Raw genomic sequence first — 27,609 nt, forward strand, 5'->3', positions numbered from 1 at the left:
AATAAAATAAATATAAAGTAGATTTAGGCTGAAAAAGACGCTAGTGGCTGTTTTCATTTTTCAATGCACTGTTTTTCGTTCCCTTTCCGAACGGCCGAACTATCGGGCCATCGGAGGAAAATCCACCCAAAAGTATCCACACGATAACGGGTTGGCCTTGCTTTGGAAGGGGCAACAAAAATCGAAGAAATTAAACTTTTGATTGTTTCTCCAATCGCTCCAAGTTGGAGGTAAATAAAACGCCCGGAAAAGGGTGCTAACTGCTGCCGCCCATAATTACCCTCCGAGCAAACGGTTTCATTAATAATCACTTCCCTTCTTCGTGGCGCCAGCCGCAGCTATTCCAGAGACTCCACAATACCTTCACGCGCTTGTCTGTCAGCGGGCCGAAGTTTTGGTTTTTGACCACCCCAAGAGAAAGGGGAGGGCATTGGGTGGCGGTGGAAAAGGGTTTCACATTTCTTTTCCACCCGTGCACGCACCGCGTTTTCCGTGTTTATTTCTTCACTAACGTTTTCATAACAACGAGTTTAAAATTAGACCACGCACGCAATGCCAGCATTCTCGCCAGCGTATCGTGCAATGCCACTGCGTTTGCGTTTCCATTCTTGCGTTTGCGTTCGTATGCCTTGATGAAGCATAAACACAGCTGCTGGAAGGCTCTTTCGGGACTGGATCAACGTGACGCTCGAGCTTCCTTCACTGTAGCAAACAATCACCAGAACAAATTTTGCGGCGAATTATAATTATAATACTGTAGAGAACTGAGAAGCGTTCAATATAAGGCCATTGGAGAGTAAAAACAAAAGGAGGACATATTGAGGACATGGTGGAAAAAGTACGGGAAATGATACGTCGAATCGAAAACTTGATCCGGGTGAAGTGAGAAATAGAAAGATAGAGGGGGACCTAGGGCTACCGGACACCTCTAGAGACTCACGCATATGTCCGATATGTTTTTTTAAGGTTGGCAGAAAGAGAATAATGGATGCAACTCCAAAGGTGCAATGCTAGACACTGGATCAACTGAACGGTACATCACCGAGAGCAATGTACAATGGAAGTGGGAAAAGAAAACAATAAAAAGCTAACAGGTATGGAAATCTAGTGGTGGTGAAATTAAAAAAGGGACAACGAACAAACAACACGCGATGGTAACATATTGAAAGCACTGGACATAATTGGACAGAGAAGTGGGACCGGGAGCGGAACATGGCTAGTAATCGCAACAACAGATGAAAAAAGAAACAAGGTCAAAGATAACAAAAAGAAGCATTAAGGTAACAGAAATTGAAATGCAAACGATGGTCCACAGCACTTTATTGTGGATCGAGGGGGGAAGGAAAGCAGTGCCATCATTGCATGCGGGAAGCTGGCGGAGGATAGTGTATCTCTCCGATCTGGGCAGCATAATACGAGGCGACGTGATTGGGGACCCGAGCGTGGTAAGTAAAACCACACGTCGGAAGCCACCGGCAAAAGGGCTTGGCACACAAGTGGTGCGGCCCTCTTTTCTCAACGGAAGCAAGCTAATGACGAACGGGGGAACCGAGGCCAGACGAGGGGCCGGAGGGCGTGTAAGCACGCAAGAAGTGGGCCGCGTGGTGTAAGCGAAGCATAACATCTGTAAAAAAAAAGGCAAAACAAAACAAAACAAAACAGTATGCAAGCCACCGCTATGCAAAGTGCACCGTTAAACGATAAAGTGCAGCGTCAGGCGAAGCGTCTGTCGGTCAGGCGAAAAGACGACAACAAGCTGGCGGGGCTTTGCATGAGTGTGTGACTGGCGGCGTGTCTTGCCCGTGTCCGTGATTGCTGTCAGGGGGATGCATAGTGCATTCCAGCTGTTGCAATGATGCACGGCCCCGCATCGAGGATGGCATGAGAGGGTCGCTAAACGGAAGTTGGTCGCGCGTATTTATTTGTTGGATGTTCGCACTCAATCGGGTCGGATGGGGGGGGGGGGGGGGGGGGGGGAGAATTTTTCCATGCCGTCCGATGCTGCCAGGAAAAAGAAAAGATACACAGTGAATGGAAGAAGTTCTCCTCCATTTCTCGGGAGTGGAGGATTGGGCGGAGAATCAAAAGCCACCTTCACATCCGAGAGAAGTGAAATCGCGCGACAAGCGTTCAATGGAAGGCGTGGGGTAATACGTCCATCAATCCGACGTTCGTCAAACTGTTGCTGCTGGCGGCATTTTTCTCAAAAAGTGGTGATCTCCACCGACATCTTGATTGAAGCAACACACCCCCGTCCCAAAGTTCTCCACAAGAGCTGGTCGTTTGATTTGAACAAACCCCTTCCTTACAGCAGTAGAGCACTTAGTGTTGATGTACATTTTTCTCCGCCCTCGAACACTGTATCGTGAGCTAAAAAATATGTACTTCTAAAGGGGTCGTTTACATCCGCTTTGATGTCGTTGGCTCTTTAATGTTAAATAAATAGAGTATGATTCCCCAAAGCGTTCAGAAGGCCCGCTGGGATGTTACAAGTATAACACAATTTTCGTATCGTCCCATCACATCCCATCCTTCGGTGATAACAAGTTAACATGTGCTTCCTATATCGATACCGAAACCCGGCATGAACCGTATACCTAAAATCTCATCATCATCACTCGCCGGTTTGATAACAAGGGCAAATATTATGATTTACAACATCCTCATTAGCGCTTCTTGATGATGCATGCTCACAGGTTTGGAATAGTTTATTGTTTTTTCCAACGCCCCGTGTCCGATCCCATCTTTCATCTTTCAGCAACCGGCACCGACCAGAACACAGGTCAATTCACTGGCAGATAAACATGCACTGCGGCTAAGAGTTTCAGTGCAGGAAGGTTCTGTTTCCGCCCGAATGAAGTGAAGAAAAAAGGGATAAGTAAAAGAAAACTCCTTACTAACCACATATAATAATAATCAGCCTCACCAGAAACACACATACACACAGACCGACAGGGGTGCAAACGGCGTAATGAAATGAAAACATCATACCGAAGAGTGAAAAGTGGTGGGACTCCCGGCGGCGCACAAGAAGGAAACAAGGTGCAAAAATAAACGCCAGACGAAAAGCAAACATCGTTTATGCTGCTTGACGTGCCAGGAAGGGGAAGAGGATGGTAGTAGTACAGGAATAATAAAAAAATCCTAAACAAGGAATCGCAAAACCGGCTTTAGAACGCATATTAACCCTTGAATGGTACGATTAAACTTCAACCGAAGACCGAACGTTGTGCATAATTTTGATTGAATGCATCCACGTCCACTTAAGCTCACCTCTCCAACCTTCCATTGGGCATACTGACCAGAAAGTTCTTCTTTATTTCCATTCGTTCATTAACGTCAGCCAGTGTCCAGTTTCCATCACGAACATTCGAAAACCAGGTCAAAAGAAACCCCTTGTCGTTAGCGATATTCTAGGAAAGTCTAGGTTCGCGCGCAATCTTTGTTGCAGGACGTTGGCCATTAACCGATGTTTGCGAGACCCGCGACGCCGCGGACCTCGAGCCGCCAAACACACTGACATCCCACACAAACCCCCTCTAGAAAGCAGCCGTAACGCCATAAGGCGGCATGGAAGAAGCGCTAAGCCGCATCCCATCGTTGCAGCATCCCTCGACTGGCTGTTGTGCTAAATGGCGTGTTTAAATGTTGCCGCGAGCCGTGATTCTTCAGCATCACCGTCGTCCGTTGGCGCAGCGCCAAAGCCGCCATTCCCGGAATGACGTATGTTAATTATTTATGTGCGAAAATCTTCCCCCCCTCCGCCCTTTTGCCGCCCGCAAGATTGACTTTCACACCCATTCTCTGTGGCTGATCACACATTCTCCGCACAATGTTCCTCTCTCGGTTGCTTATGTTTTTCGAAATGCTCTCTCGTTTTCTCTTCTCTTTTTCCCGCAAGGATCGAAGGATTGCCAGCAAATATATGGTACGAAAGCTTTCCTCTCGTCGATCACGGACACAGTTTGGGTCAAACTATCGGGAAGAGTATCGGGTCAAACCCCCCTCGGGGTGGATGACCTATGCGCACGCAGCCATATGTTCTTCTCCATACCTTATGATAACCGTTTAGTTCTTTTGCGCACCATGTGCACATGATCGTAAGACAGTTATAACAAGCGCATGATCAGTTATGAGTTTCCAATAACTAATTGCGATAACTGATTAAAATGTTATTGTTTAGTTCACGAGCGTACAGCACCGTTGGGATTTTTACGTTTGCCATTTTCCGTTCTATTAAATGTGCAGACATCAAACATCAACGGCGACGCGGAATAATAGAAAGTACCTTTTTATGGTGCAGTTCGCAAATGGATGCCATGCTGCAAACAATTAAAATCGATAAATAAACAACCCTGTTTCCATGCGACACCAGGCACAATACCATTTCCGGCTGTTTTTTCCCCGGATGCTAATGCGTTGCGATGCAAATTTACAATCAAAAGAAAGGGTGGTGCGCCCTTTTTTCCTGCACCACTACCACCCCACACTCATGCACGCTCAAGGGTGCTTGTAAATGACTGGAAAGAAATCGAACAGAAAAGGCAGGTAAATAAATGTCGGAAATTTTTCAACTATTACCACTTCTGTTCACATGCACTCCGACTTGTCGATTGTCGCCGGTGCAAGGGGCCTCTAGATGGTACAAACGTTTCCCGAGGGAAAACACGAACCAAGTGAAACACCCCGCACACCTGCATCCGTTTGGAGACGACGGGTGGCCTGGGGAACCAAACGAAGAATGAAGAGCGAAGTGCATATTGAAAATCGAATAAAAGTGGGCAAGTCTTTCTCCGGTTTTCCGCCGGTCCCAATCGTGCATCGATTGGCAATCAAGCGTACTAGGGCTAGGGCTAGGTCTGCCTGCCAGCTGCATGCACAGAATGCAAAGCGACCCTCGATTGTTCTCGCTGGAGTGGCCCTAGAGTGTGGGGTTTGTAATCACCGATCATGGCTTCCGGAATTCGGCCCGAAGGCTCTCTGCTCGGTGAGCCCGGCAAACCATTGCTTTTTGCTCGCTTCGACCAACTTCCCCCCGTGGTGGGTTTGAACTCAACCCTCCCGAAGCCCTCCGGGGACACAATTAGTCGCGAAGCCAGGAACAACCGGGCAGGCGAACGGGAGAAAGAATGTCCCCCCCCCCCCAGGCACTAAATTGTGTAGTTGTGTGGAACTGCAACTTTTGCAATCAATTTCCTATTTTCACTGAGAACCTATCGATGCCGCTTGTCGCAGGCGTAGAGCCGCGCAAAACACGCGGAAATTGTTCTCCCGACCGAAAGAGAGGTACCCTTTTGTACCACCGGATTTATTATTCATGACCCGTAGCATCCGATGGGGATTTGTGGCGGTAGATCTCTGTGGCATTGTCTACCATCGCCGTTCAACCCGACGATGGGCTCGAAACGCACGATTTGGACAACTACATTGACCGGTTAATGGGCGTCACGCAGTTTGGGTAGCCACACACAAAATATAATTCGATTATGTCAAACGCTTGGAACGTGTGCGGTTTGCCTCAAACATGATGTGTCTAACCGGAAAATCCATGCTCGTAGCATTTCACATTTATATGGAGGATTTTGATAAAAGCAAAATTTACCTTGCCTTGTCGTACGCTGTGAATGTTTTAAAATTGTCGTGTCCTCAAACTGTGTAGCATCATTAGAAACACAGTAAATAATCTCGTAAATAGTCAATAAGTTATCAAACTTAATTTTTAAAGTCACAGTGTTTTGAAACGCAAATGACGAAAACCACACGGAACGGAGAAATTAAAAGAACTAAAAATATCAAACTCCAAAAGCAGGCTGCGATTTAAAGTGGGAAAAGGAACGGGATGTCATCTTTTTTTCGAAAGTCATTCCATCCGAGAGGTATGCGGTGTTTCGCGAGTGGTCCTGATTTTGCCATTTCTGGCGCACCTTTCTTTCCTTCCCTTTCCTACCTGTGTGGTGCGTCCTCTGGCCCATGAATCTCGTCATACGTGCAGCAACCTTTATAGGTCCTCAGTTTATGCCCGTCAATTTTGGCACCGGCTCGGGATCATCGACACCGAGGGTTGACGGATTAGGAGTGTGGCCGTGAACAGAAGAACCCGCCGTGTTGTGCCGTTCGAGGTGACACTGATGATCTTGCCGCTCCATAGCCGCAGCCTATTTACGTGTCGCGACGACGGTATCGTTGCTGTCGACGATTCATCAAAGCAGGCTGTGGCTGGCTCCGGTAGAGAGGCGGGTGAAAATAGTGAAAGCCACCCGGCATCACCCAGCATCACCCACCGAATGGATGGATGTCCCGCATTAGGCATTGCACCAAACGACCTCTCCCTTCTTCTGCCATAGCCGCGCGATGTCTCCAGGGCTCCGCCAAAGCATGATGTCCACGGCACGGCGTATTCGCAACCGGGGGAGCCCACACACATATGGACATGTGCATGGATCAACACCAGCGGAGGTCGATAGTCTGCAAAAATGGACAAAACGCAAGGCACCACCACACCAAAGACTCTAACCCTGCCCTCCTATCCAATGGAACAAAGAAAGCCCTCCGCTCGGGAGTTGGGGAAAACGGTTCGACCAAAACCCAGAGCCTACTGCCATAGTTCGGGCGTTTGCGTAAAAGGAGAGATATCCATCTCACCATTCCATACGCCCTTTTGCCTCCTCCTCCTGTGGCCATCGACGTTGTTTTTTCTTAACTCCAACTCTAACGACACTTACTCCCTTCGACCCGTTCCGTGGCGTGCCATGTCGATTCCAAGAAATGTATCTACCACACTACCACACCACGACGGCCACACTCCGCCGTTACAGCACTCGGAGCACATAAGTGCAGCTGCACTTGCACGTGGTAGGAAGAAAACCCGGGAACGGGTCAAACGCAGGGGTGTGTAGAAGCGTTCCAAAACGAAAGACCTAACGCAGCAGCAGCAGCAGCTAGTAGTAGGAGCAGTGGTGCAACTGCAAATGCAACCCACCGCAATAACTGGCAGCAAATGGTAAATTATTCTCCTCCCTTTCCCGGGCTGGTTTCCACAAATCCATCCCGAGAGCTCGCTACCAACGGTAGGACGTGTATGCCTTTAGACCTCGGCTTGGTACATGTGTGGCACTCGTCGGCAAGGAACGTTTACACAAGACGTTAAGGGAGCCACGAGTGATGCGCGGTGTAGGATATTGCAGGGTAAACAGGGCGCACGAAGCGCCTCAGGACCTCAGGCTCGGCAAGGCAACACAAAGGAAGGAAGCCTTCCCGCAGAGGAAAATCTTGGGAATGGCGTTTCCTTTTCGGTTCTTCCAAGCTTAGGAAGTGCAATAGTTGGATAGACGGTGTTGTTAGACCTATGCTTTCACGACTCTGGCCAATGTTGTGTTGACGTTGGCGGTCGCCTCCACTCACTCGCAGCGCCCTTTCCCCCTGGGACCTCACGCAGCAGCGTGTCACACCAAAACATGTCTCTACGCGTGATCTAATGGTTTCGCGAGGCAAAACCTTCCTTTGCCAACACAACGTTCGAGATCGTGTGGGTGACTCATGAATTTTTAAATTGCAATGTTTGCGCCGCCTTCCGCCGCCATTGAATATGCACGACATTTGTGTGGATCGCGGTGTGTGTGTGTGTTTGTTCCTTCTTCCTTCTTCCGAGAGTTTAAAAGCATTCGTGCTCCGCAAGTCGCAACTTTGCTTATCAAACGCACTCCACCGAGTGTACGGGATCCGGACTCGAGTCACGTGTCGCACAGGCACAAATGAAATAAAACATAATCTTCTCATCTCGGTCGGAGGAGCTGGCCCGGAGGAGGAGCACGTACTTGGGCTGCTTCTGTAGCGCCAGAAATCTCAGGCAAATCCTCAAGAAGAGGCAATGTGAAATATTCTCGCAAAGAAATACGGACCACCGATTGTGAAGTTATTTTCGTACGACATGTTTGGCTAACGATCTTCCCATCTTGCGTACGAGGGTACGACATGGGAACCGATTTATCGTGCCGTCGGAATTGGAATGGCATTCATACCACAAATCCAAACCAAAGCACCGCCGCAGGGAGAGCTTCCCTTGTGCTTGCCGGGCTGAATCATATCCAAGGATGTTTGACCAATTCGGTATGGATATGTTTGCACGGGCAGAAACGATTCACCAACGGGGGATACCCAAAGGGCAGAAAATATATATGTTCCCGGACCTTTTATTCGACCGTGGCAAAACGTATGGAGTTCTCTGGCATTGTAAATATTTACTTCGTAGCCCGAAGGGACCCATCAAACACGGTACTACACACACACACGGCTTTCCGCGAAAGGTAGCATGGAGTTGCTATCTCAGTTTCTTTTCCCGACCCGAGAATAAGACGCCTTGACATTGAATTGTTTAACCGAACGGTAGTTATGGTTTTCCTCGCTGCTTTGCGGAAGGTTTTTCCTTCTCCTCCTTCTAGCATCCTACACCTCGTATTTCACCTTGTGCAAGGGAAATAAACGGCACGCGATGCACGAACCCACGGTTGAACGCGCAAAACGGGAGAGGTTTTCAAAAGAAACGGGATCTCTCTACGCCATGCTTCACCACCATTTGCTGCCCCCCAAGAACGACTATCCGACGCTGGGGTGGAAAAACGTGGGCTACCAGCTGCAGTTGCAGTGTGCAGAACACACACACACGGGAAAAACTAGCTTATTGACTCCGAAGTTGCAGTTAGTAGCAATCGCGAGCCCAATGCCGCCCCACGGGTCTAGATGTAAATCGAACGGGCGAGAGAGCAAAATGTAAATTTTAAAACATGTGTTCAGATATGTTAGTTACACTTTTCTGTTTATAGTCGGAAAATGTATTTGCCTACAACTTGCCTACAACTTATAATTGCTGTGAGTATTGCTTCAAACAAGGTTCGTACACATAATTATCAAGGTTATGGTAGAACATATCAACCATTAGCTGAGCATCACTGCATTGCAACTCGCGAACTTTTCGGCTCGAAGTGCTCCCAACGGGAGAAGCTGAATCGTGCCTTCCATTCCGGGTCAACTGCGATGAACCTGTTTCCCATCACGGCACGGGGCCAAAAACGATACAAATGTCTTCTTTTTCGCTTCCTCTGCTCTCCGCCGGTGTCCGCCTGGAGGGATAGAATGCGCTGGCAAAGGGAATGCGCCAAAGCGGTACAGCTCGCGGAAAGTGGCCCGCCCTCGACCAGGGCCGCCGCCCTCGTCGACGTCACCGGAGCGTGACAACGAGGTATGTTGTTGTGTTGCTTCCCGTTCGTTTGGTCCGTTCTTGCGGAGGGAAGAGAAGCGTAACCCGAACGCAACAATCTGGAATGAAACAACGCAAACGCCCTGCCAACAACAAACGGGGGCAGTGAGACCTGCCTTCAGTTGACTTGGCAGATCGGGAAGCAGATGCTCGAATCGAAACGCAACGGTTCCGTTATCGAGCTGCTCGAAGAAGTATCCACCGGAAAGAGGGAGTGATAGGGGGGGAACGGTGGGATAAGGCGAGCAGTAGGGAAACCTACCTTCCTACTCGCGCTTCCATCGAAGAAAGATGGCACGGTTGGAGCCGCCGTTATTACGTGACTATCGCCATCGTCGTCGTGACCGTCGCGCGTCCATCGGTTCGTCCACACAACCGCTTCTCGGGGGATGGTGGAGAACAAGAAAAAGCACACCAAATTGGTCACCGGCCTGCGGATTCCCAGTGCCGAGGAAGAAAAACCACTCGCAGGCCCTGGCTGCAAACTACCTAATCACGTGGCAGTAAATGTGGAAGCTGCGCAGCCCCGTGACGATCGGATGGGAGGCAGCCAGGGAGAGGGGGAGGCCTTATCATTACCTCTGGCAGGCCGAAACCCACCGCAGAGAGGAGAGGAAAGTGCACATTTCATAATAATAGGTTATAAATTTCCTCCAATAAAATGACAATCCCCGTCCAATCAACGTCAAACGAAAAGAGCTGCTGGCCAAGGGGAAATATCAGGCGGATGAACAATGAAGAGAAAGCAACCGGCCAACCGACCGCCAACTGAAGGACGCATAGGATGTCCAAGGATGATAATGTGCAGAAGGGACGGATCCTTCTCCCCCCTCCGAGCTCCACTCGCTTACCTCCGGGAACCCCATGGATGGCTATTGTTTTTATGATGAGCTCCCCCCCAAACATGGGCAACAACTATACATTGCCGTTCGGTGTTGCCGAACACCACCGATGGTCATAACGGTACCACCGGGCGGGAGAACGAGCATAAAATTGTCACCAAACTGACAGCTGCTCACGGGCCGTCGCATCGGGACAATGATGCTGCCACGTTTTTTGATCAGATAATGTTTTTCGGTTACTTTCTGCCCTGCAGAATCGTCATTCACAGATTTCAAAAGCTCAGGAAAATGCGCAAGCGTTTGTACACGACCTATGGTGGACTTTATCGCCGTGCAAAATATTGTGATTGCTTCCAGTCTTCAATGGGGAAGAATCAAATCATGAAACATCCAAGTAGACCGTGGAGGTCTGTTTGGATCGGAAAAGTTTTATCTCCATTGGTAAAAATGGTTTCCATAAGTTGGTTCAATCGTTCATGTCTGTTAGAAACGTGATTCTTTGTCAGTCTGCGACGCGTTGTTCGATACGTTAGATATTCCATCAATCAATAACACTTCACATACGCTGGAAATGATTGGTGAAAACATTGATCATCGGACCTTTGGAGTGCGGAAGAAGTGCAGCTTCTTCGCTCTTTATTCTTCGATCACTCGCCACAAAGGATTGGTTAGTTCCCCGTATTGCATCCTTTTTTCTCTCTATTTTTCATGGCGTGCATCAAATGTGTGTAACGGAACTTTCTGCTTCTAACGGACGCGGACGAAGAGATGGATGGATGCTGACCGTGTGACAGATGACATTCCGTGGCCACCTCAGGCTGGGTGACTGGCAACTGTCAACTAATCAATTGCAGCGTCGGTTCCACCGTGCTCCATCTTTGCACACCATTGCACCGTGTGGAAACCCCCTTCACGGGACAAAGGGCGATTAAAAGGGCTCGATCAGGTACGATCGTTATCTCAATGCATTAGTTTTAATGAATTTTGGTTCCTCAGTCCCGTCTTTGATCTCGTCATTGCAACGCGGCGGGCTCCATCTTTAATTTTATCTATTATTCTTGACCATTTTCCTCCATTCGTTGCTGATTTTTCGTTTTCGATGCATCAACATCGTCCCTTTCTCCTTCACCCGATCGAAATGAGGCATGAGTTGACTTTTTGCTCCTTCCGGGCGATGCTCCGTGTTTTATTCGATTTCAGTTTTACCTCCCACCGCTGAGTAAATATTTTTCAGTTCAGTTTTCAGTCTTTGTTCTGTCGGGCATTACTGCCCGCTTCTCTCGGTTGCATTTTCCACGAACACTAAAAAATAGACAGACCACGGCGAAGGGAGCCACCACGGGCGCAGGGCACGGTAGAGCGCGCAAATGAATTTAATGAATGGCAGCGACTTTATATTCTAGAAGCGGTGGGGACAAATGATAACCTTTTTTTCGCATTTAATTGGCCGCAGTTACAACGAACCCGCATTAACCACTCTCATATTGACAGCTTCGTTCTTGTGGACACGATCCACTGTGTATGACGTAACATGTCACAGAATTTCGTGGGGCAACGATTATGATGGTTTGAGCCCAGTTCCATTGCATTCCCAGTTCCAGAGCCAGATATGGGCCTGGCTGTCAATGTTTGATGTCTTCTTTTTTAGCCTCAAGCGATGGAAAATCCAAGAAAAAGCAACTTTCCTCCATCGTTTTTAACATTATTGTGAAATAAAAATGCCATATTTCATCGTTCCATAGATAAAACCACAATCAAGTATAATTAAATCACAAAAAGTGCACCCAAAATATGCTCTGCGATGGCACAACATTTTGACCCGTTTTTTTGTAAGATTTGTCTGTGGTTTGAGTAAAACAACTGGAAAGAGTGTTTCGTGCTGCAAGTGGATTATTTATATGGCCTAATTGCTGCCGGAACGAGCGAACCTCAACCCGCCGTGATGGCAGAAGAGCAGGAGAGAGAGGAAAAAAAAGGTGAAGAATAATGAAAACCGCTGACGCTTTCATTTTGTGAAACCACACCCTAGGTTTATTCGGCGGCCAAGAGGTATCATTCGCCCCGAACGGGCAACCAACCGCGAGCGGTGACTTTGGCGAAGTTTGGCATCCCAAAAACCCGTGCTATGAGTGGCCATTGGGGGGGGGCAGTTCTGGTCAGTGTTTAATTGGCTTCCGTAGTTGTTTTATTCCATCCCAAAACCGTCGTGAGTGAATGATATCGTTGGTCCACTTTCATTTTCCCGGTGCAATCTCACGCAGCTGAGCCATGGGCTGGTGCATTATGTGCTACCAGCGCAACTGATTGAGGCCACACTGAACAAATGCACCCTCGAGCGAGAAGGTGTCGAATAATGTTGGACCACACCGATGCGGTGTCAATGGGGCCAAATCGGAGACCCTTGCACACACAACGCGCGGTACTTTCCTACATCCAACGCCTTGTGAAACGCCTAGTTTCAGGAACTACCCTGGCTCTACTCGCTAGTCGCCGGACTAGACGACCTCCTCCCATAGCTGTCCGATTTGAGGCGAATTATTATTCCGGATTCCGAGGCAAGATTAAGGCCGGTAACCAGGCGATCGCCGTAGAGAGTAGGAAAGAAAGAGGCAAACCAGGGCCCAGTGGCTCGGATCCATTCGTGTTCCCGTGTTCAGTTAGACTGCGGTGCAAAGGTGGAGCAGAGTTAAAGTTGTATCAAGGGCGCCAAGGGCGTCGTGCAAATAAATCGGCCGTAGGCGTGTATACGATTAGAACAGAAAGAAGTGTTCCACAAAGTTTCTCCCCCAAAGGTGATTGCCGTGATATTCACGACTGCATGCAGCCTGCAGTCCACTTCCCGAACCGAAACCTGTTCTGCTGGGAGTTTCTAGTGCGGGGCGCGCATTAGACTTGGAAAAATTCTGAATTCCATAAAATTGGCGAACTGGGATTGGCATCGAGAAACAGCTACGACGGAAGGTCACTTGGTTCCGGTTCGATAGTAGTTTTTCAGGCCAGCGTTTAGTATCCTCAAGATCGGCAATAGCGGCAGCGACGCGATCAAGATAGCTGTAGGTTGAGCTTATGGCATGCTGGTGAGGTGGTAGAGGGGTTGAGGTCGAGGTGAAGTTCATGGGGTACTACAGTTAGTTTATAGCTTCTCAGCTAAACGAATCACGGGGAGCGTTTGGGAAGCAATCAAAGAAGTGATCGATAGGCCTAGGCCTCACTCTGCTGCATTCAATCCAGCTATCTTATCCATTCCCGCCCCGATAGAAGGAAGCCTTTCAACAAATGCTAATGAGAGAAAGCGTCGAGAGTGACCGAAAATGGTGGCCTCGGTGGTGAGATCCCTCACATGCCTATGTGTAGAATGGATTGATCATAGAAGTTCGATAATTCCCGCGCGTAACCACTTTCAGACCTTCCACCACACCTTTGAACTCTTCTGCAGTGCATTGACTTCAGCATAACCCAATGGAGAATGAGCATAGTTGTGGAAAGAGCAGTTTGCTGAACTCAAATTAATATGTTAGCAGTCGTCAGTATGGTGTGATCCCGTATGCAGATAAGACAAATCCATCCGAAAGAACACCGGATTGAATCTCTTAAGACGCCTTCAGGTGTGATGCAGTAAAATAGCTTCAACTTCAGAGACAATTTTCTCACGAATTCTGGTTGTTATTCTATGGTTATTATTACCCATTTGTTCACAGTCGCACTTACCTTTGCCTGAAACGACAGACCGTTGCCGTAGAAAGCCTGCTCGGGATAAAGCGGGATTCGGATGTCTTGATCATCCTTTACCAAGTCGTAAGGTTGAGAAGGCATTTCTGATGCTGTTTGTTGTTATCTGCCTAACTCGGTTCAGCACTCCACTAGTGATTTTCTAAAGTTGCACTGCTTCTTCCAAGAGGACCTAATCTTTTCTAGTGGGTCGTTGCTTCACCACACGCACCAAAAGCACTCCACTCACTCGCGCACCCTCGCAACCGAACATACACTAAAAAAAGCTTCCCGGATTTTCACCCACACACCCTGTTGGTGTTTTGCTTCGTAAATATTCGTTTATCCCATACACATAGAACTTCAAGAGAATGCTGCAGCAAGCATCACAGAATATATTCTCGGCCCTGTAGAACTTTAACTTTCAGCCGCGCAGAGCGTGATGATGATGCAAAGATGATGCGCACGATCGTTTCCTGCTGCTGCTGCCTTCTACCTGAACGATTCTGGTCAGTTCAACGACGCACTAACGACCAAAGCATTCTACCAGGCACGATCGGCAGCTAAGCACTGGAATGAGATGAACGAGAATAGAAGGGTAAGTATCGGCCGAAGGGAGACACACAAACTGATTGAAGATCTAAAAGGGCATAGCGACGGCACAAAAGTGAACGAACTCCAAGCGAGGCGGGCACGCGATATACGGCATATATAGACGGCTGAGGAAGGGCCCCCATGGTCATCTAATCGGCTATGCAGCCCCTACAACGCCACTAGTTCCAAGGGTTGCTCGCTACGATGCGCTGCAGCCAGTTTCCGGTTTTCCCTATTTGAACGTCGTTTGATATTTTGCTTTGAGGGCTTGTTCTCATATAACAAAAAAAAAAAGAGAGTGGAGAATTCAGGTTTGTCTCGCTCGGTACGTTTTCCTCCACACCCTGTTCTTTATGACTTTTCTTTTTTCCGACACATTTGCCCAATAGAACTATTTCACCTGGCAATCAAGGTGGTTTTCCAATCCCTCTCTGAAAATATGCCCGTTTCCTGTTCATCTCCAACATCCGACTACGGCGTTTCTCTCCACTGGTTGCTTCCATAAGGTTCGGGCTTTTGATTCGGGCAGCCCCGAAACGTGTGGGGATCTTCAGCGACCAACATCCGCAGATGGATTTTTGGCACAATGGTGTAAAAGAAAGCAGTAGGACTTAAAATCGCCAATAAAAAACCAGAGGGGAAAACGACTGAAACGATGATAACGAGATTACAGAACTTTTCACTTAAGAAGCCAGCTTAGGAAGCAACGAAAGCTCCATGGAGGAATACGCATCGACCGTCCCCTCTCCCTCCCCCTTTCACTTGCGCTCACTCCCTCTGCCTTGGGAGACGGTTAAAGGTTATAATCCTCCCTTAAGGGTACGGGCGACCAGTGAACGCGAACCCTGTCCTTTGTCAAACGGGCCATATCATAATGTATGTGTGCAGCTTTCCTGCGTCAGGAAATCCAATGTCTGCGCCAAAAGAAAGGGCCTTAATACAGACACCCATCATTTGGGAATTCTCGTACCGGTAGGGAAAATATTCCGTCCACCAGGGGATGGAGGAACGATGGATAGTCAAAAGAACGGCCCGGGGGGGGTAATCAGCCTTCGAATAAATTCTATTACCCTTCCGTGGGCGAAAACAAAAAAAGGAAGATTTTTGTTTCAGATTTGGGACTTTGGACTTTGCTTCCTTGTAAGCCTACGTAAACACTGTATATGCAGAGGTCTGTTTTTTGTGTGAACTCGTGAACGATGTCTCGCTGAATCCCATAAGCCTGTGGGGAAGGCGCGTCAGCAAGATGGAGAAACCAAGAACCATTTGTTGGGCGAGCAGGCGAGACGTTCAATCGACATCGGTGCAGTTTGCACTCAGCTGCACGAAAAGGGAGCCAGTGAGAAGATACAAAAGTTGGCCCACCACCGAGCAGCATACGGCGGTGGGGCTTTTCTTTGGCGTCTTAAGAAAGAGAAAGAAAACAAGAAAGGAAAAAACTGGATAAACCGGTTCTAAATCGCCCTCCTGCTCCTATGCTTACTGCATTGCTTGAGAAGACCGCGGCCGGAGGGTAAAGGTGCTGGTGGGTATCTACCTTATTCTACCACCTCTTCTTCTGATCACGCGTTCTCTTCCACATACAGTTTCTCCACGCAGTGCGCCGCAAAAAGTAGGAACGAAGATGCCTCGTCTCAGCTGTGTGGTCCTCGCGGAAGAGAATTCTCTTGCCCTGCTGTCGGCAAGCTTAGCACGCATATTTTAGGCTGTTTTCTTCTTCAGTCATCCTCCAATTTTGACTGGCTTCATCTCGCCACATCCCCCTGCTATCCTCGGAAGGAAGCGGACGCGATTCTTTCAAACAAGTTGGACTTTCGGCTCACCTTTTCAATTTCATTCTCGCCCGAAATAGTGGTATGAGCGTGTACGCCTTTGTGAGCGTGTATGTTTTTATGCTTCGCTTTCGGTTCTTTTATCTCCACAAAATTCAACCTTTCGTTTGGTGGATCACGCCGCAGCGAAGATTGTTGATGTTGGTTTCCTTTTCTTACGTTTTCTCTCCAAGACTCCGAAAAGTTCTAGTTTAGCAACAATTAACACACACACACGTACACACAGCACGTACTTGGGCAACCCTTTGTTTCTGTTATGCGTTTTATGTTGTGTGCATCAACGCCGAAGGGAGGCTGGCCTCCTCACCACGCCCGAGACGAACATAATATCTTCTTTATAGGAAAAAAAGGTTAATCATCCGTCAACCGCAAGCCGTGTCCTCTTGGTTCGTGGCGAGTCTCTTGTCCTCCCGTACCACTTTCCATTCCTTTCCGTAGCTGGCGCATGGATCCAAGAAATCATATGATGGCCAAGGAAATAGTTTTACGAGTTGGGGTTTGACATGGAATGCTTTGCTGCTACCTTTGGAGCCTTCTGCTGGAGGGCTTCTTTGTTTACTTTTTTCCTTGCGCACGAACATACATATACACACACATACACACAGCCCGACATGGCACATGTTGAGCCTATCGTAACGGACGTGAAAAGGGAATCGTGCACGTACACAACGTTGAGTAGTTTGGCCACGGTATGTTCGGCCAGAGTCTTCGCTCCGGTCATCATCCATTGCGCTACATCCATTTCGTCCTGCTTTCAGGGGCCTGTCGAGTGCTAGTAATGAAGGGTTGCTCCTACGTTCTCCCCTGCGCCCATTTTCCCTTGGGAGGGGTGCGTTGCGATCTGGATCTTGCAGGAGTTGGCATGGTTTGTAAGCAGTCGGGTTCACGATCGAACGTGGATTTTGGGAAGTTCTTCTTGTATTTCTGTTTTTTCTGCTGGGCGTTCCAAGGGTTTTGTAGTGAAAATTGGCTATGGAAGTAGCACGCACACATAGAACCAGCAAATCCTACACGAAACTGGAAAGGCAGGTGGTTGCTTTTGGTTTCGTACCACCAGCATAAAAGTCTGTTGGCTTCATGCTTGGAGAGGGTTTGGCTTTTTTCTGTGCAGCCCCAACCGTTGACCTCAAGCATTTTGGGAGGTTCTTACGATCGGAAACTACTTTACGGGTCGGTTGTGCAGTATCTCAGACATTTCATCTGGTTGCTTGGACGCTTGAACAATTTCACCAGCTTCCACAGCAAGCAACGATGCATCGAACGAAAAGGGAATTGTGATGAAAATTGGGACAAAAGTTTGTTCAGTTATTATTGGCATTTGATGGATGGTTGGCTTTTTCGCTTCAACCATTATTTGTGATTACTATTTTGCAAATTTGCAGCTAATTTTAGGGTTCGCGAAAGAATGAAAAATGCTTTACCAAAATAATAAAAATAAGTTAACTTTGTTTTCTGTATTACACTACTGTTAAGAACCAATCGGCAAATGGAGAATTTTCGTCATGTTTACTTATTTTTTATTTCAGCAAGAAATTTCCACTTTCGCTTTCCCTGCATTATTTGAATAATCTTTTCAACATTATGTGTAACAACGAATTCGCTAGGATTTGGAATATTCTCACACCACCATTATCGAGTGGTTTCGAGCGATGGGTTCTAAACCTCTTGAGAGTCATTCAATCCATCTAGGGTTCCAGATTTATCGATTAATTCAGCGTAACGAGTAAACCGATACGGTAGATTCGGATCTGCTCACACATGCGTATAGTGTCGCCTAGTGCGTGTCGGTTCATATACAAGAAGTTCAAAGAAAATCCGTAAATTCGAATCCGAAACCCCATAAAATATCGGATCGAAATGTTGTGTCCTTTTCCTGTTATTGACTTGACGATGATTCCGAGGAGTCGTATTTCTTGTCACACCCAACGGTTGCACCGGTGCCATCAACAAGTAACTGAATCTATTACATCCAATTATACGTACGAAGTATTTTCCCAGCGATCGGTCGAGTTTTCTACCACCCCCTAGTCGCATGGTATCGCTTCAGCGATGCAAATCGTTGTTTACACTTGGTTATCGTTCACCAGAACAACTCCATCTCAGCAGGATGTCGGAAAATCGATTTAAAAATTGGGGTTCCCTCAAAACCGCCGAAAGCAATCTATTCTATTAAATAATGCTCGCATATCGTCCTCCTTCTCGTATCGCTCTTTAGCAGGTGTTGCTAAGAAAGCAGCTGTTTTAATTCCAGCATCTTGGCTAATTCGATTTCAAGTTCTGGGAAAAATATTCCAATATCAGTAAAAATAAAATATCCTAAGGAAGTCTGAGTGTAAGAAAAATAATATATAATAATTTTGAAAATCTTTTCGATGTAGTAAGAGCAATAGGGTCAATGTCCGATGGAGTATTTGGACTAATGAAAGACAGCTGCAACATGAGAACCTGTCCCTCCCTCCATAAGCTAGCCTTATGATCAGAAGGAAAGCTTGAAGATCGGCAGGAGTTAACCGATTAGGTCAACGACCCAAACCAAATATGTACTGCATGATTGTATCACTTGAAGTGATTTAACTGATGCACTCCGAACGATTTTTGACTTTGAATTTTGACATGGATTATACCAACAGTCCTGAGAAGCATGTCGGAATGAATTCAGCGTAGCTAATGGCTCTGGATCGTGCAGACTAGCTCGTGTAACGTCGTTGATCGTTGGACTTTAGCCATATTTTAACGCGTTGACACCAGATATGGGTTGCAGTGTATGTTGCCAGCGCCGTTGCCTGGATGGACGAGGAGGAGCAGGAGCTCCAAAAGTCTTCCGGGTTCTACAAGATGAACGTTTTCTTGTACCGTTGATCCGCGAGCACGCGTGCCGTTTGACTGTCAGATGACGTCCTCGGTATAGTAACTAGCCATTTGGTTTGGCCAAGCGAAGAAAGTATTTTTCGTACCACTCTTTTTCTTCCGCAAACCTGAAGAAGGACCCGAGATTTCGGAGTTTACGCGGTGTTCCGACACGACGATGACGATTGCGACGGTGGCCAGAAAAAACATGGACCACCGATGGCATGGCACATGGCATAAATTTCTATTTCTGTCCCGCATCTGACACTACCACACAGCCACGGACATCGCGGTATCGTGGAGAGGATGTTGTTTGGCTGGTTTATTCCGACGCGCCGGTTTCGTTTGCTTTCGGCCGGGTCGCGACTGTTTGGAGCTGTGTTTTGCCTTTGCACGATGGTTTTCCTGTTCATGTCTTTTTGGCAGTCCCCAAACCCAGTGCCCTCGCGGCGGATCCAACTCTTCCCCGAGCAGTCCGCGGAAAGGCGCAATCGAGCGCAATCGAAAATAAAAAATGATCCAATTTTACGACCTTTTTAATTTGGCGGTGTGTTCTTGTTGGTCTCGCCCCTTTTCTTGTTGGCTCCCTCCGCTCACTTTCCTACTGGACTGGTGGTGTTGAAATAGTCTCTTGTACCAACTTGGCGGTAGCTAGAGATTAATTTCTACCCAGCCAATGGCTGAAAGAAAGATGTCTACAGGGTGTCTCGCCATAACCATGCCTTTTTATTTGCCTACGGCAGCGAAGAAATTCAGCTAGACTCGGAACAATTCACCGCCATTTCGATGTGCATCATAGAATGGCACATGTGATGACTAACATGTGTATGCTGTTTTGTAATATTCCGTCGAGATCGATCACAATCTTTCAGTCGATCGGTGGGGATTGCAAATAAACCGTCATTTTCACATGACGATCCTATTACTCATGGTCGCTGTCGTGGCCGCTTTCGTGGTTCCCATCAACCCTTCTGACGGTCAGCACTAGAAGAACTGAAATGCTACGCCACATATCGAGTAACCTCATGTACTTGCATGACCCTTTGGACTTCTATTTCCATGCCTGTACGTGCGATGATTTTACCCCGCCAGACAATCCGCACCAACGACGAATGTTTATACCGCGCAGAATGAGCGCATTAATTTATGCAAGCTCTCCCTAGCAAACGCGAGCTCTAGGCTAGTGCAAAGCAATCTGCTAATCCACGATCGATCGTGAAGCTCGCTCGTTCGCTATCCGGATGAGGTAAGGCTGGAGGGCAGTAATGAATAACAAAGGTTTGTGGCGGGTTGCATTTACAAGAGAACGTGGAAGTTAGACGACCAGAATGACTGGATTCCGAGGCTTAGAACGGGTCTCATTCTACATGGAATGCTGGTACTGCAAGACAAAGACATAGGGAGCCACCAAAAACCTACTTCGCGGCATAAGAAAAATTCTAACGAAACGAGCAAATACTCTTGGTTGTGGTACCATTGTCAGTTTGTCGGTTAGCAGCATTTAAACGCATCAACGTTATTTAAAACGGATAACTTCGAAAGGATCGGTTTATGAGTCACCCTGCACAGCGTCTTGAAGTACGTAAGAAGTGATCCACTTGATCAGTCCGCGTCTTGGTCATCTGCTATCGCCTCACTAACACTAACACCTGAGACTGGACTGATCTTCCATCCGGAGCATACACACACACACACACACACTGGTACTAGATTGAATCATATATTTAACTGACGAAACGCCGAAAAGGACCGAGAACATAGGATGAACCCAATAAAATAAGATTGTTAAAAAAAACTTGAAGCTAGGAGAACTCAAACGATTGCGCCAAATACGAGTAGAAACAGTTCTTATTACCCGGTGTATCCTGCCGCGAGTTCACGATTCACTGGAAGGATTCCGTCTTTTAATGGTAGTTTGGTACAAATGCTCCGTTTCCTTTCACGCCGCGAAACTACCTACGGACCGACGAGCATGGAAACGGGAGGAACACTTTGAAATCTTTACGTGGGCATTGGGAATATCGCGCGTCTACGATGCACTACGGAACCAAACCAACCTCCATGACAAACGCCAAACAACGACTGACGACAAGCGACCCGGTGTATCCGCGGTGGCGCTCGCGCTGCCTCGACTGGACTGAAATGAAAGAGCGGTTTACAACTCAATGCTTCATGAGCATAACGGAGACGGAAAATGGCATTATGAATGGAACGAAATACCGCGCTCCGCGGAAGGCAGAAGGAAACATAAAGATGCCAATGCGCAGCATTCGTTTGTGCAGGAATGAATGAGATGAAGTTATAGCGCGATGCGAATGCTTTGTGACTGCGAGAACATAATGTTTTATGTGCGAGCATGGAATTCTATCTTCCGAGCGAACGTGTTATCCGGTGGAAGTAGAAAAATGGACAAGATAGCAACTGTCGCAAAATTGAAAACTAATGAAAGCTACTAACTCGAAGGACTTTCTACTTACAAAAGAAAATGTCGATTGATGATTACCTCCCACGAACTTCCGCTACAAAGATCGTTTGCCAACCGTCAAATCGAATCTCTGCTGTTTGTAATTAGCGAAAGTGGCTTTGAACAACGAATATCTTTTCCGGCTCCACATCTCATTTTTATCGCTCTATGGTATTCGTTCCAGTTCAGGAAACACAGTTGCATTCAATTGGTACAGAATATTCATGAACTAAGGTCGCATCTGTAAGCTAGTGGATGTTTAATTGATTATCCTCAGATTAATGAAGTAAGGATGGTTTGTGGCATTTTTTATGTTCAAATATGTGCACAAACATTTATCTGTTGAATTGTGAGATCGGTAAAATATTCAAAGGATTGATCAGGAGTCAAAGGAGTCAGCAGTCGTAGAGCATTATTTCCCTGCACAAAGTTTGAAAGCTATTGAACTAACTCGATCGTTAGGCTCTACAATCAAGGGAATGTGATAACAATTTCCAATGTAACAACAAATTGTCTTGCTTCGTAAATAATATTCCGTTAGTAAAGAAATGGGTTTTATTGATTAAACTTATACAACATTTGGTGGACAGTCGTATAGATTGATACACTTATCCTCTGATACAGAGACAACATTTGCACTATCAGGACTGTATCGGACCCCCCAAACCTGGTCCGTATGTTCGCTGAAAGTATGCAAACACTGGCGTTCCGCAACGTTCCAAATTTTGACCGTTTTGTCACTTGAAGATGATGCAAAATTACGCCCATCACCTGAAAACGACACGGACAGGACCCAAGAAGCATGCCCAGACAATGTACCAACTACATCAGAATGGGCTACATCGTAAAGCTTCATATGACCGTCATCCGAGGCTGTCAGCAGCATCTGCGAGTCCGGTGAAAAGCATAAGCTTCGGACGGACATTGCGTGGCCTTCGAGTGTCTGGGCTACCTTGCCGGCAGCTACATCGAAAATGTTGATTATCCCATCGATGGCACCACTTGCAATGTATTTTCCATCTGGGCTCTGAAAGAGGACATGAACAGTTAGATTCGCTACCAAACTCGGGCTGAAATGCGCTTTTACTCACACATGCGATGCTTAGTGTAAATTTTCCATTTTGCGGATCAAGCACTTGCTCCGGCTTTCCAGTTTCAACGCTGTACAGAGAGATCTTACCCTCGTGGGAACCGGAGATGATGTACTTATCACACGGCGAAAATGCTACCGTCCACAAATCCACCGGCCCCAGGGATATTTGATTCATCAACTGGCCCGTTTCGGCTTTCCATATGCAAAGGCTTGAGTCTAATGAACTGCTGGCAATTACTGAAAAGGGAAACGCTCAGATTGGTAAATTATTCTAAGCAAACTTCGTGAAGTGTACGCATTGCTTACCTTCGCCACTCGAACTAACGTCCACCGATACTACTCCTAGTGAATGTCCGGTAAACGTATTTCTCAACTTTAACTTGTTGCGATCGGGTTGCACATCCCAAATCTTCACCATATCATCAACTCCTCCAGTAACAATGAAATCTCTGTACGTCCCTTCCGATGCAGCGTCTTTCTTACTTGAGGTAGAATCGCGGGAATTGTCGTCGTTGTCGTCATCAATGCCATCTTTTTGTACCTTGATACGACCCCATGCACAGGACCAAATGCTTTCCTCATGGGCCGCGTCTTCTTTGTATAGCAATGAGTACTGCAGTTTGGTAAAAATAATGTCCACAAGGTATTTTCGATGAAAAATTGTAAATTAAACAGAAAACGATAAACGACTCACCATCATGTTGACCGGCTTTTATTTTGCTTTGTTGACGTAACCTGGTGAAATTACTTAAGCTAAGCCATCACAATAAACAATACATGTAAAACATACAATTATTTAAATTATTATTAAATACTTTATTATTATTTAAATTATGTACAACCAGTTTCATGTTACAACATTCGTAAATAACAATTTAATGCAATATTATTTTCAATCGCATTATTTTTGTAGGCTCTCCGTGAACGTTTCTGAAGGGTTTATTGTTGTCTTAAGATTTGACGTTACGTTAAAAAATAAAGATCGTTTTCTAAACTATTGCACAACTCGCCGAAGATCTTCCTCGATTATTTGTGTATTTAAGCTTTAATTCTTTGCAAGTAGTCTTCAACAGATAGCGACTATATTCTTACTATGGGCAAAGTAATGTCCATTGCCGGACGTCAAGTCCAAAGATTCAACGTAGAGAACAGAGCTCAAAAAGTTATATCGCAAGCAAAACCAAAGCCGGCACCCAAGTTCGAATCAAATCTTCGAGATCTAGAACGTGTGCTGAAAGGTATACCAAACATTACTTTGCCTATAACTATAGCATAAAAATAATTGTTTCTTTCTCTCACGATGCGTAGAACATCCAGAGATTGTTGAGGAACAAAGCCGAAAGAATGTTCAGTTGGATGAAAATTTGCGGCAAGTCTATGTGACTTCCAAAGATGTGATGGTACGGAGTGTGAATTAAACCGAACCAACATGCGTTAAGAAGAGTTCTATTTTCATGTTCACAGATTGATTCGAAAATGCCGCAAAGTCAAGATTCTGATAAACCTCTTCCAATTAACCGCTCCAGTGTAGAAGAGTACGAGTTTGGTCATTTGGAGCCACGGACGGTCACGAAAGGACGCTGCACTTTGCGACAAGCGGTACAATTTATAGCGAACCATCAAACCGATCCACAGCAGTGGACCTCAGCAAAAATAGCAGAATATCACAACATGAAGGAGCCGCTAGTCAAAAATATTCTTGATCACTTTAAATCATTTGAAGTGCATTTGCCGAACAAAAATCTGGAGAGGCGTCGAGTTTTGACTAGAGTGGAACCATCAAAGCAAATTGAATAGTATCAGAAAGATGTCTTGTTAAATTAATTATGGCTTGTTGAGTATTAATTTTCCGAAAAACAAATAACAAATAATAGCAAAGAAAAAAAACTGTTCGATTTCCCTTAAAAATATAGACATTTATTGAAATTTATCACAGAATACATATTTTTGGTATGACGAAAATTATGGCTCAAGAATAATGTATTGTTCCTAATGTCCAGTATAAAGGAAATCCTTCAAACAAAAGAACAAATGTTAGATCGCTGCTAAGAAAGGAATTATACGGGTAGCTGTAACCTTTTTTCAAATCCCAAGACCGGTAGTCCATTAGATGAAAGTAAGTCCTGTGCGTTTCGATATACAAGAACACGTCCTGTTGTGTAGTTTCTTCCCCTCCAGTAATGATATGCTATATTAATGCCAATACAGACAATGTTTCAGAATTCTATTTTGCTATCAAACTTTTCGTTCGTTTGTTTGTTCGTTCGTTCGTTAGCTCGCATGTACTTACATTTTGAAATCTCTTATAGATTTGTATACTATGACATAAAAGGAACCCATTAGAAGTAATCTTAAGCACTATTCCGCCGCGCACGTCCGTTATGTGTCCTTTTTTTTACTATATTTTAATTATTGCAATATATGTTTAAATGCTTCATAGGAAGAAAAAGAAAATGCATCCCATAGATTGTGTCGATAAAAGAGATGCTCTTGACTGGATATGAGTTGAAAGTGATCTCTTATCTTTAGTTGATCTTTACAAATTGTCTTCATTGATGCAAGACGATAAATTAATATCTTACTTTTTACAGTTTACAGACTTTTGCTATCGTACGCTCAAACATTCTTCTGATAAGTGTGTTACACACACGGATCTATCTATTTGCGATCAGTTTTTCTGTGTTTCGTATTGCCTGTTACACCGGCCGGTTCGCTTGACTTGTATTACAAGAACTAAACCATTTGGGCAAGGGTGCTTCGAATTGAATTCATTTACACAGTTCGCGTATTCACCACACGAAAAATCTTATTTCTATCTATGCATTTTGCACCAAAAGTTTAGCTTCAAACAGTATCGTAGCTGCCGTCGTTGCTTTTCTCTTGAATCGCTAAGTTAATACAATTCCAGCCGTAATACAAGTTGAATGGAAGCTCCTCAAAACAATCCATTTAACACCGCAATTTTTCTTACCCAACGATCGAATTCGGTCGTGGTTCTGCTAGTTTGACTTCAAACTTTTGGAAAAGTTATCAATTAAGAATAATTCGTTTACGATGTTTGCTGGTAAATAACACACAATTACATTCATGTCTTTGGCTTTCTCATAGTCCCCCCGCTTGTGGCTCAAACCCTACTGCAAAACCGTTGAAGTCGGTAGGATGAGTTTTTGGATGATAGTTTGAAGATACAGAAAAGATATTGGAATGAAGAAAGAAAAAGAGAGAGAAAGTGGTTACACGTAATGCTAATGCATTCTGATAGTGGTGTTATCTACTAAGGGTGGATGGAAGGGATCTGTGTATCAAAAGTATGAAATGTTTTCCAAAGACAACTAATTTGGGACAAATGTTTTCCATTTCCCGATAAATGGAGCGTGCGTGCTAGTCTTCAAAATGACCTCAATGGTGGTGCTCTACCGGCGGAGTGACTAAGGATGCGGATTGAGGCGAGAGTGGCCAAGGATCAGATAGGCGCAAAGAGAAAGATACAGAGAAAAAAGAAAGAGAAGAGAATGGTTTTGGATTTGCATTCGGTAATTTGTGTGTGTGTTTATATCAGAGGCGGATCATCGGAATCATTACCTAGCACCACATCTTCGTACGCCGGCCGGCGTCGGTGACGGTTGCGATGCGCAAGGAATCGTTGCCGTAGTCGAGACCATAGCTGAGTACGTTTTGCAAGAATGGCACTACCGATCAGTATCACTACGAAGGCCAGCGGGATCAGGACTCCACTGAGAATGTGATGGGCACCGGCCGGTTCCCGTAAGGGAAGCTGTCCAGCGTGATCACTACTCGAAGCAGTCGTCGGTTTGTTGTTGTTCTTAATTCCATCACCAGAAGTTGAGGTTTGCGACTGGTCGCCTTCATCCGGCAAACAGTATACAACAGAGGCAACTTTGGTGGAGGTGATGCTGACCACTGACGATTGGGGTGGCACGGTGGTAGTGGCAGTATTTACGTGGTAACCGGAGTTGAGCTTGAAACCGAACATGCAAATGCATTTTCCTTTATCACAGGATGCATTCGGAGGGCACTGATCGAGGACATCCTCCTGACAAGGTATTGCTAAAAATAAAGGAAAACATAAGTGAGGAATCGAAGTCCAACATTCGTCCACAATACAACTTTCATTCGTGTTCAATACTTACTACCATTGTTTTTGTCGCTGTTATTGGCGTTACTTGCATTTCTTGCACTCGAGTTAATTCTGTCTGTTGGATTACCTCCTATCGTCCCCCGCAACTGTATTGCACAAATGTACAACACCAAAACGAACAATAGGCGGTCTGCAGACATGACTTTCTTTCTTCAGCCACCTTCTTCTGCTTCTGGACGAAAACGACAGCAAATGTACCAGTTTGTTTTCACTTTCAGTCTTGATATTAGCTACAATTTTGTGAAGAACTTTAAACCTGTCCGAGAAGCTCTCTCGCGACGGAAATAACAGCTCAATCGCTTACTATACTGTGCTCGTTATCGTTATCTTAAGCGAAAGAAAGAAAACTTATCTATCCTCTGCGTCTACCGTTTCTTTGACTAGCTTTTAAGAATGGTTCACTGATTGTGTGTGTGTGTGGGTTTGATGTTTTTCTGTGGGACATTTGTTCTTCATTCGAAATGGTCCACGGTAAAAGTTGCTAATTATATGCAGCTCAAATGAGGTTAAATAATATTTATTCGTGTTTAAAAATTTACAATTTTTTTAGTTCATCGGATAGCTGCTATTATGAAAATTTCTTGCGATAATGTTGCCAAAATTATTGTGCTTTGACATACTTTTTCGGTCATGTGAAGAAACCAATCAGCAAGTATCACCTTTGAATCATCTCTCACGTAATCGTCAACATTTTTGTGAGAGGGTTTTGCACAAAGCTAATGGATACAGGTCACGTCACTAGCTCATCGTGACGTGTCTATTGCAAAAATATAAAATATAACTTAATTGCTATTTCGTTGACCGATCTAGTGAATCT

General features: G+C 45.8%; 4 protein-coding genes across 5 annotated transcripts in view; 1 reads left to right on the forward strand and 3 right to left on the reverse strand.

Moving 5' to 3' along the window:
* The window catches only part of LOC131262576 (capon-like protein), a 49,566-nt gene extending 35,528 nt beyond the window's left edge, over positions 1-14,038 (reverse strand). The window contains exon 1 of the mRNA XM_058264618.1: positions 13,804-14,038. Coding sequence (XP_058120601.1) covers positions 13,804-13,908 — 105 coding nt within the window. The 5' untranslated portion in view covers positions 13,909-14,038. The remainder of the gene's footprint in view (positions 1-13,803) is intronic.
* An 8,034-nt stretch (positions 14,039-22,072) lies between these two features.
* On the reverse strand, positions 22,073-23,364 carry LOC131262578 (superkiller complex protein 8). The gene is made up of 4 exons (XM_058264619.1): positions 23,328-23,364; positions 22,940-23,246; positions 22,632-22,870; positions 22,073-22,567 (listed from the first exon to the last, which is right to left on the reverse strand). Exons 1-4 carry the CDS (start codon positions 23,331-23,333, stop codon positions 22,109-22,111), a joined length of 1,011 nt encoding a protein of 336 aa, XP_058120602.1. The 5' UTR covers positions 23,334-23,364; the 3' UTR covers positions 22,073-22,108.
* Positions 23,365-23,621: 257 nt separating this feature from the next.
* On the forward strand, positions 23,622-24,551 carry LOC131262585 (protein NDUFAF4 homolog). The gene is made up of 3 exons (XM_058264628.1): positions 23,622-23,871; positions 23,942-24,033; positions 24,098-24,551. Exons 1-3 carry the CDS (start codon positions 23,727-23,729, stop codon positions 24,428-24,430), a joined length of 570 nt encoding a protein of 189 aa, XP_058120611.1. The 5' UTR covers positions 23,622-23,726; the 3' UTR covers positions 24,431-24,551.
* On the reverse strand, positions 24,529-27,160 carry LOC131262582 (uncharacterized). Of its 2 annotated transcripts, none has more exons than XM_058264625.1 (3): positions 26,785-27,160; positions 26,216-26,701; positions 24,529-25,767 (listed from the first exon to the last, which is right to left on the reverse strand). In XM_058264625.1, the coding sequence occupies exons 1-3, from the start codon at positions 26,930-26,932 to the stop codon at positions 25,736-25,738; spliced, it is 666 nt and encodes a 221-aa protein (XP_058120608.1). In that variant the 5' UTR covers positions 26,933-27,160; the 3' UTR covers positions 24,529-25,735. The 2 variants fall into 2 exon arrangements, with proteins under 2 accessions (XP_058120608.1, XP_058120607.1); XM_058264624.1 differs by having other exon boundaries at positions 24,529-26,061.
* Between the last annotated feature and the right edge of the window lie 449 nt (positions 27,161-27,609).

This window comes from Anopheles coustani, chromosome 2 (assembly GCF_943734705.1).
Source record: "Anopheles coustani chromosome 2, idAnoCousDA_361_x.2, whole genome shotgun sequence".
Lineage (NCBI taxonomy): Eukaryota > Metazoa > Arthropoda > Insecta > Diptera > Culicidae > Anopheles > Anopheles coustani.

Coding starts and splice junctions, on each gene's coding strand:
- LOC131262578 (XM_058264619.1), bottom strand. Junction 22,871..22,939: donor CGTTAGTTCGAGTGGCGAAG/GTAAGCAATGCG, acceptor TTCCCTTTTCAG/TAATTGCCAGCAGTTCATTA. Junction 22,568..22,631: donor TTACACTAAGCATCGCATGT/GTGAGTAAAAGC, acceptor GTCCTCTTTCAG/AGCCCAGATGGAAAATACAT.
- LOC131262585 (XM_058264628.1), top strand. CDS start 23,727: ATGGGCAAAGTAATGTCCATTGCCGGACGTCAAGTCCAAAGATTCAAC. Junction 23,872..23,941: donor TCTAGAACGTGTGCTGAAAG/GTATACCAAACA, acceptor CACGATGCGTAG/AACATCCAGAGATTGTTGAG. Junction 24,034..24,097: donor TGACTTCCAAAGATGTGATG/GTACGGAGTGTG, acceptor TCATGTTCACAG/ATTGATTCGAAAATGCCGCA.
- LOC131262582 (XM_058264625.1), bottom strand. CDS start 26,932: ATGTCTGCAGACCGCCTATTGTTCGTTTTGGTGTTGTACATTTGTGCA. Junction 26,702..26,784: donor CAGCGACAAAAACAATGGTA/GTAAGTATTGAA, acceptor CTTTATTTTTAG/CAATACCTTGTCAGGAGGAT. Junction 25,768..26,215: donor GTACGAAGATGTGGTGCTAG/GTAATGATTCCG, acceptor ACGGTTTTGCAG/TAGGGTTTGAGCCACAAGCG.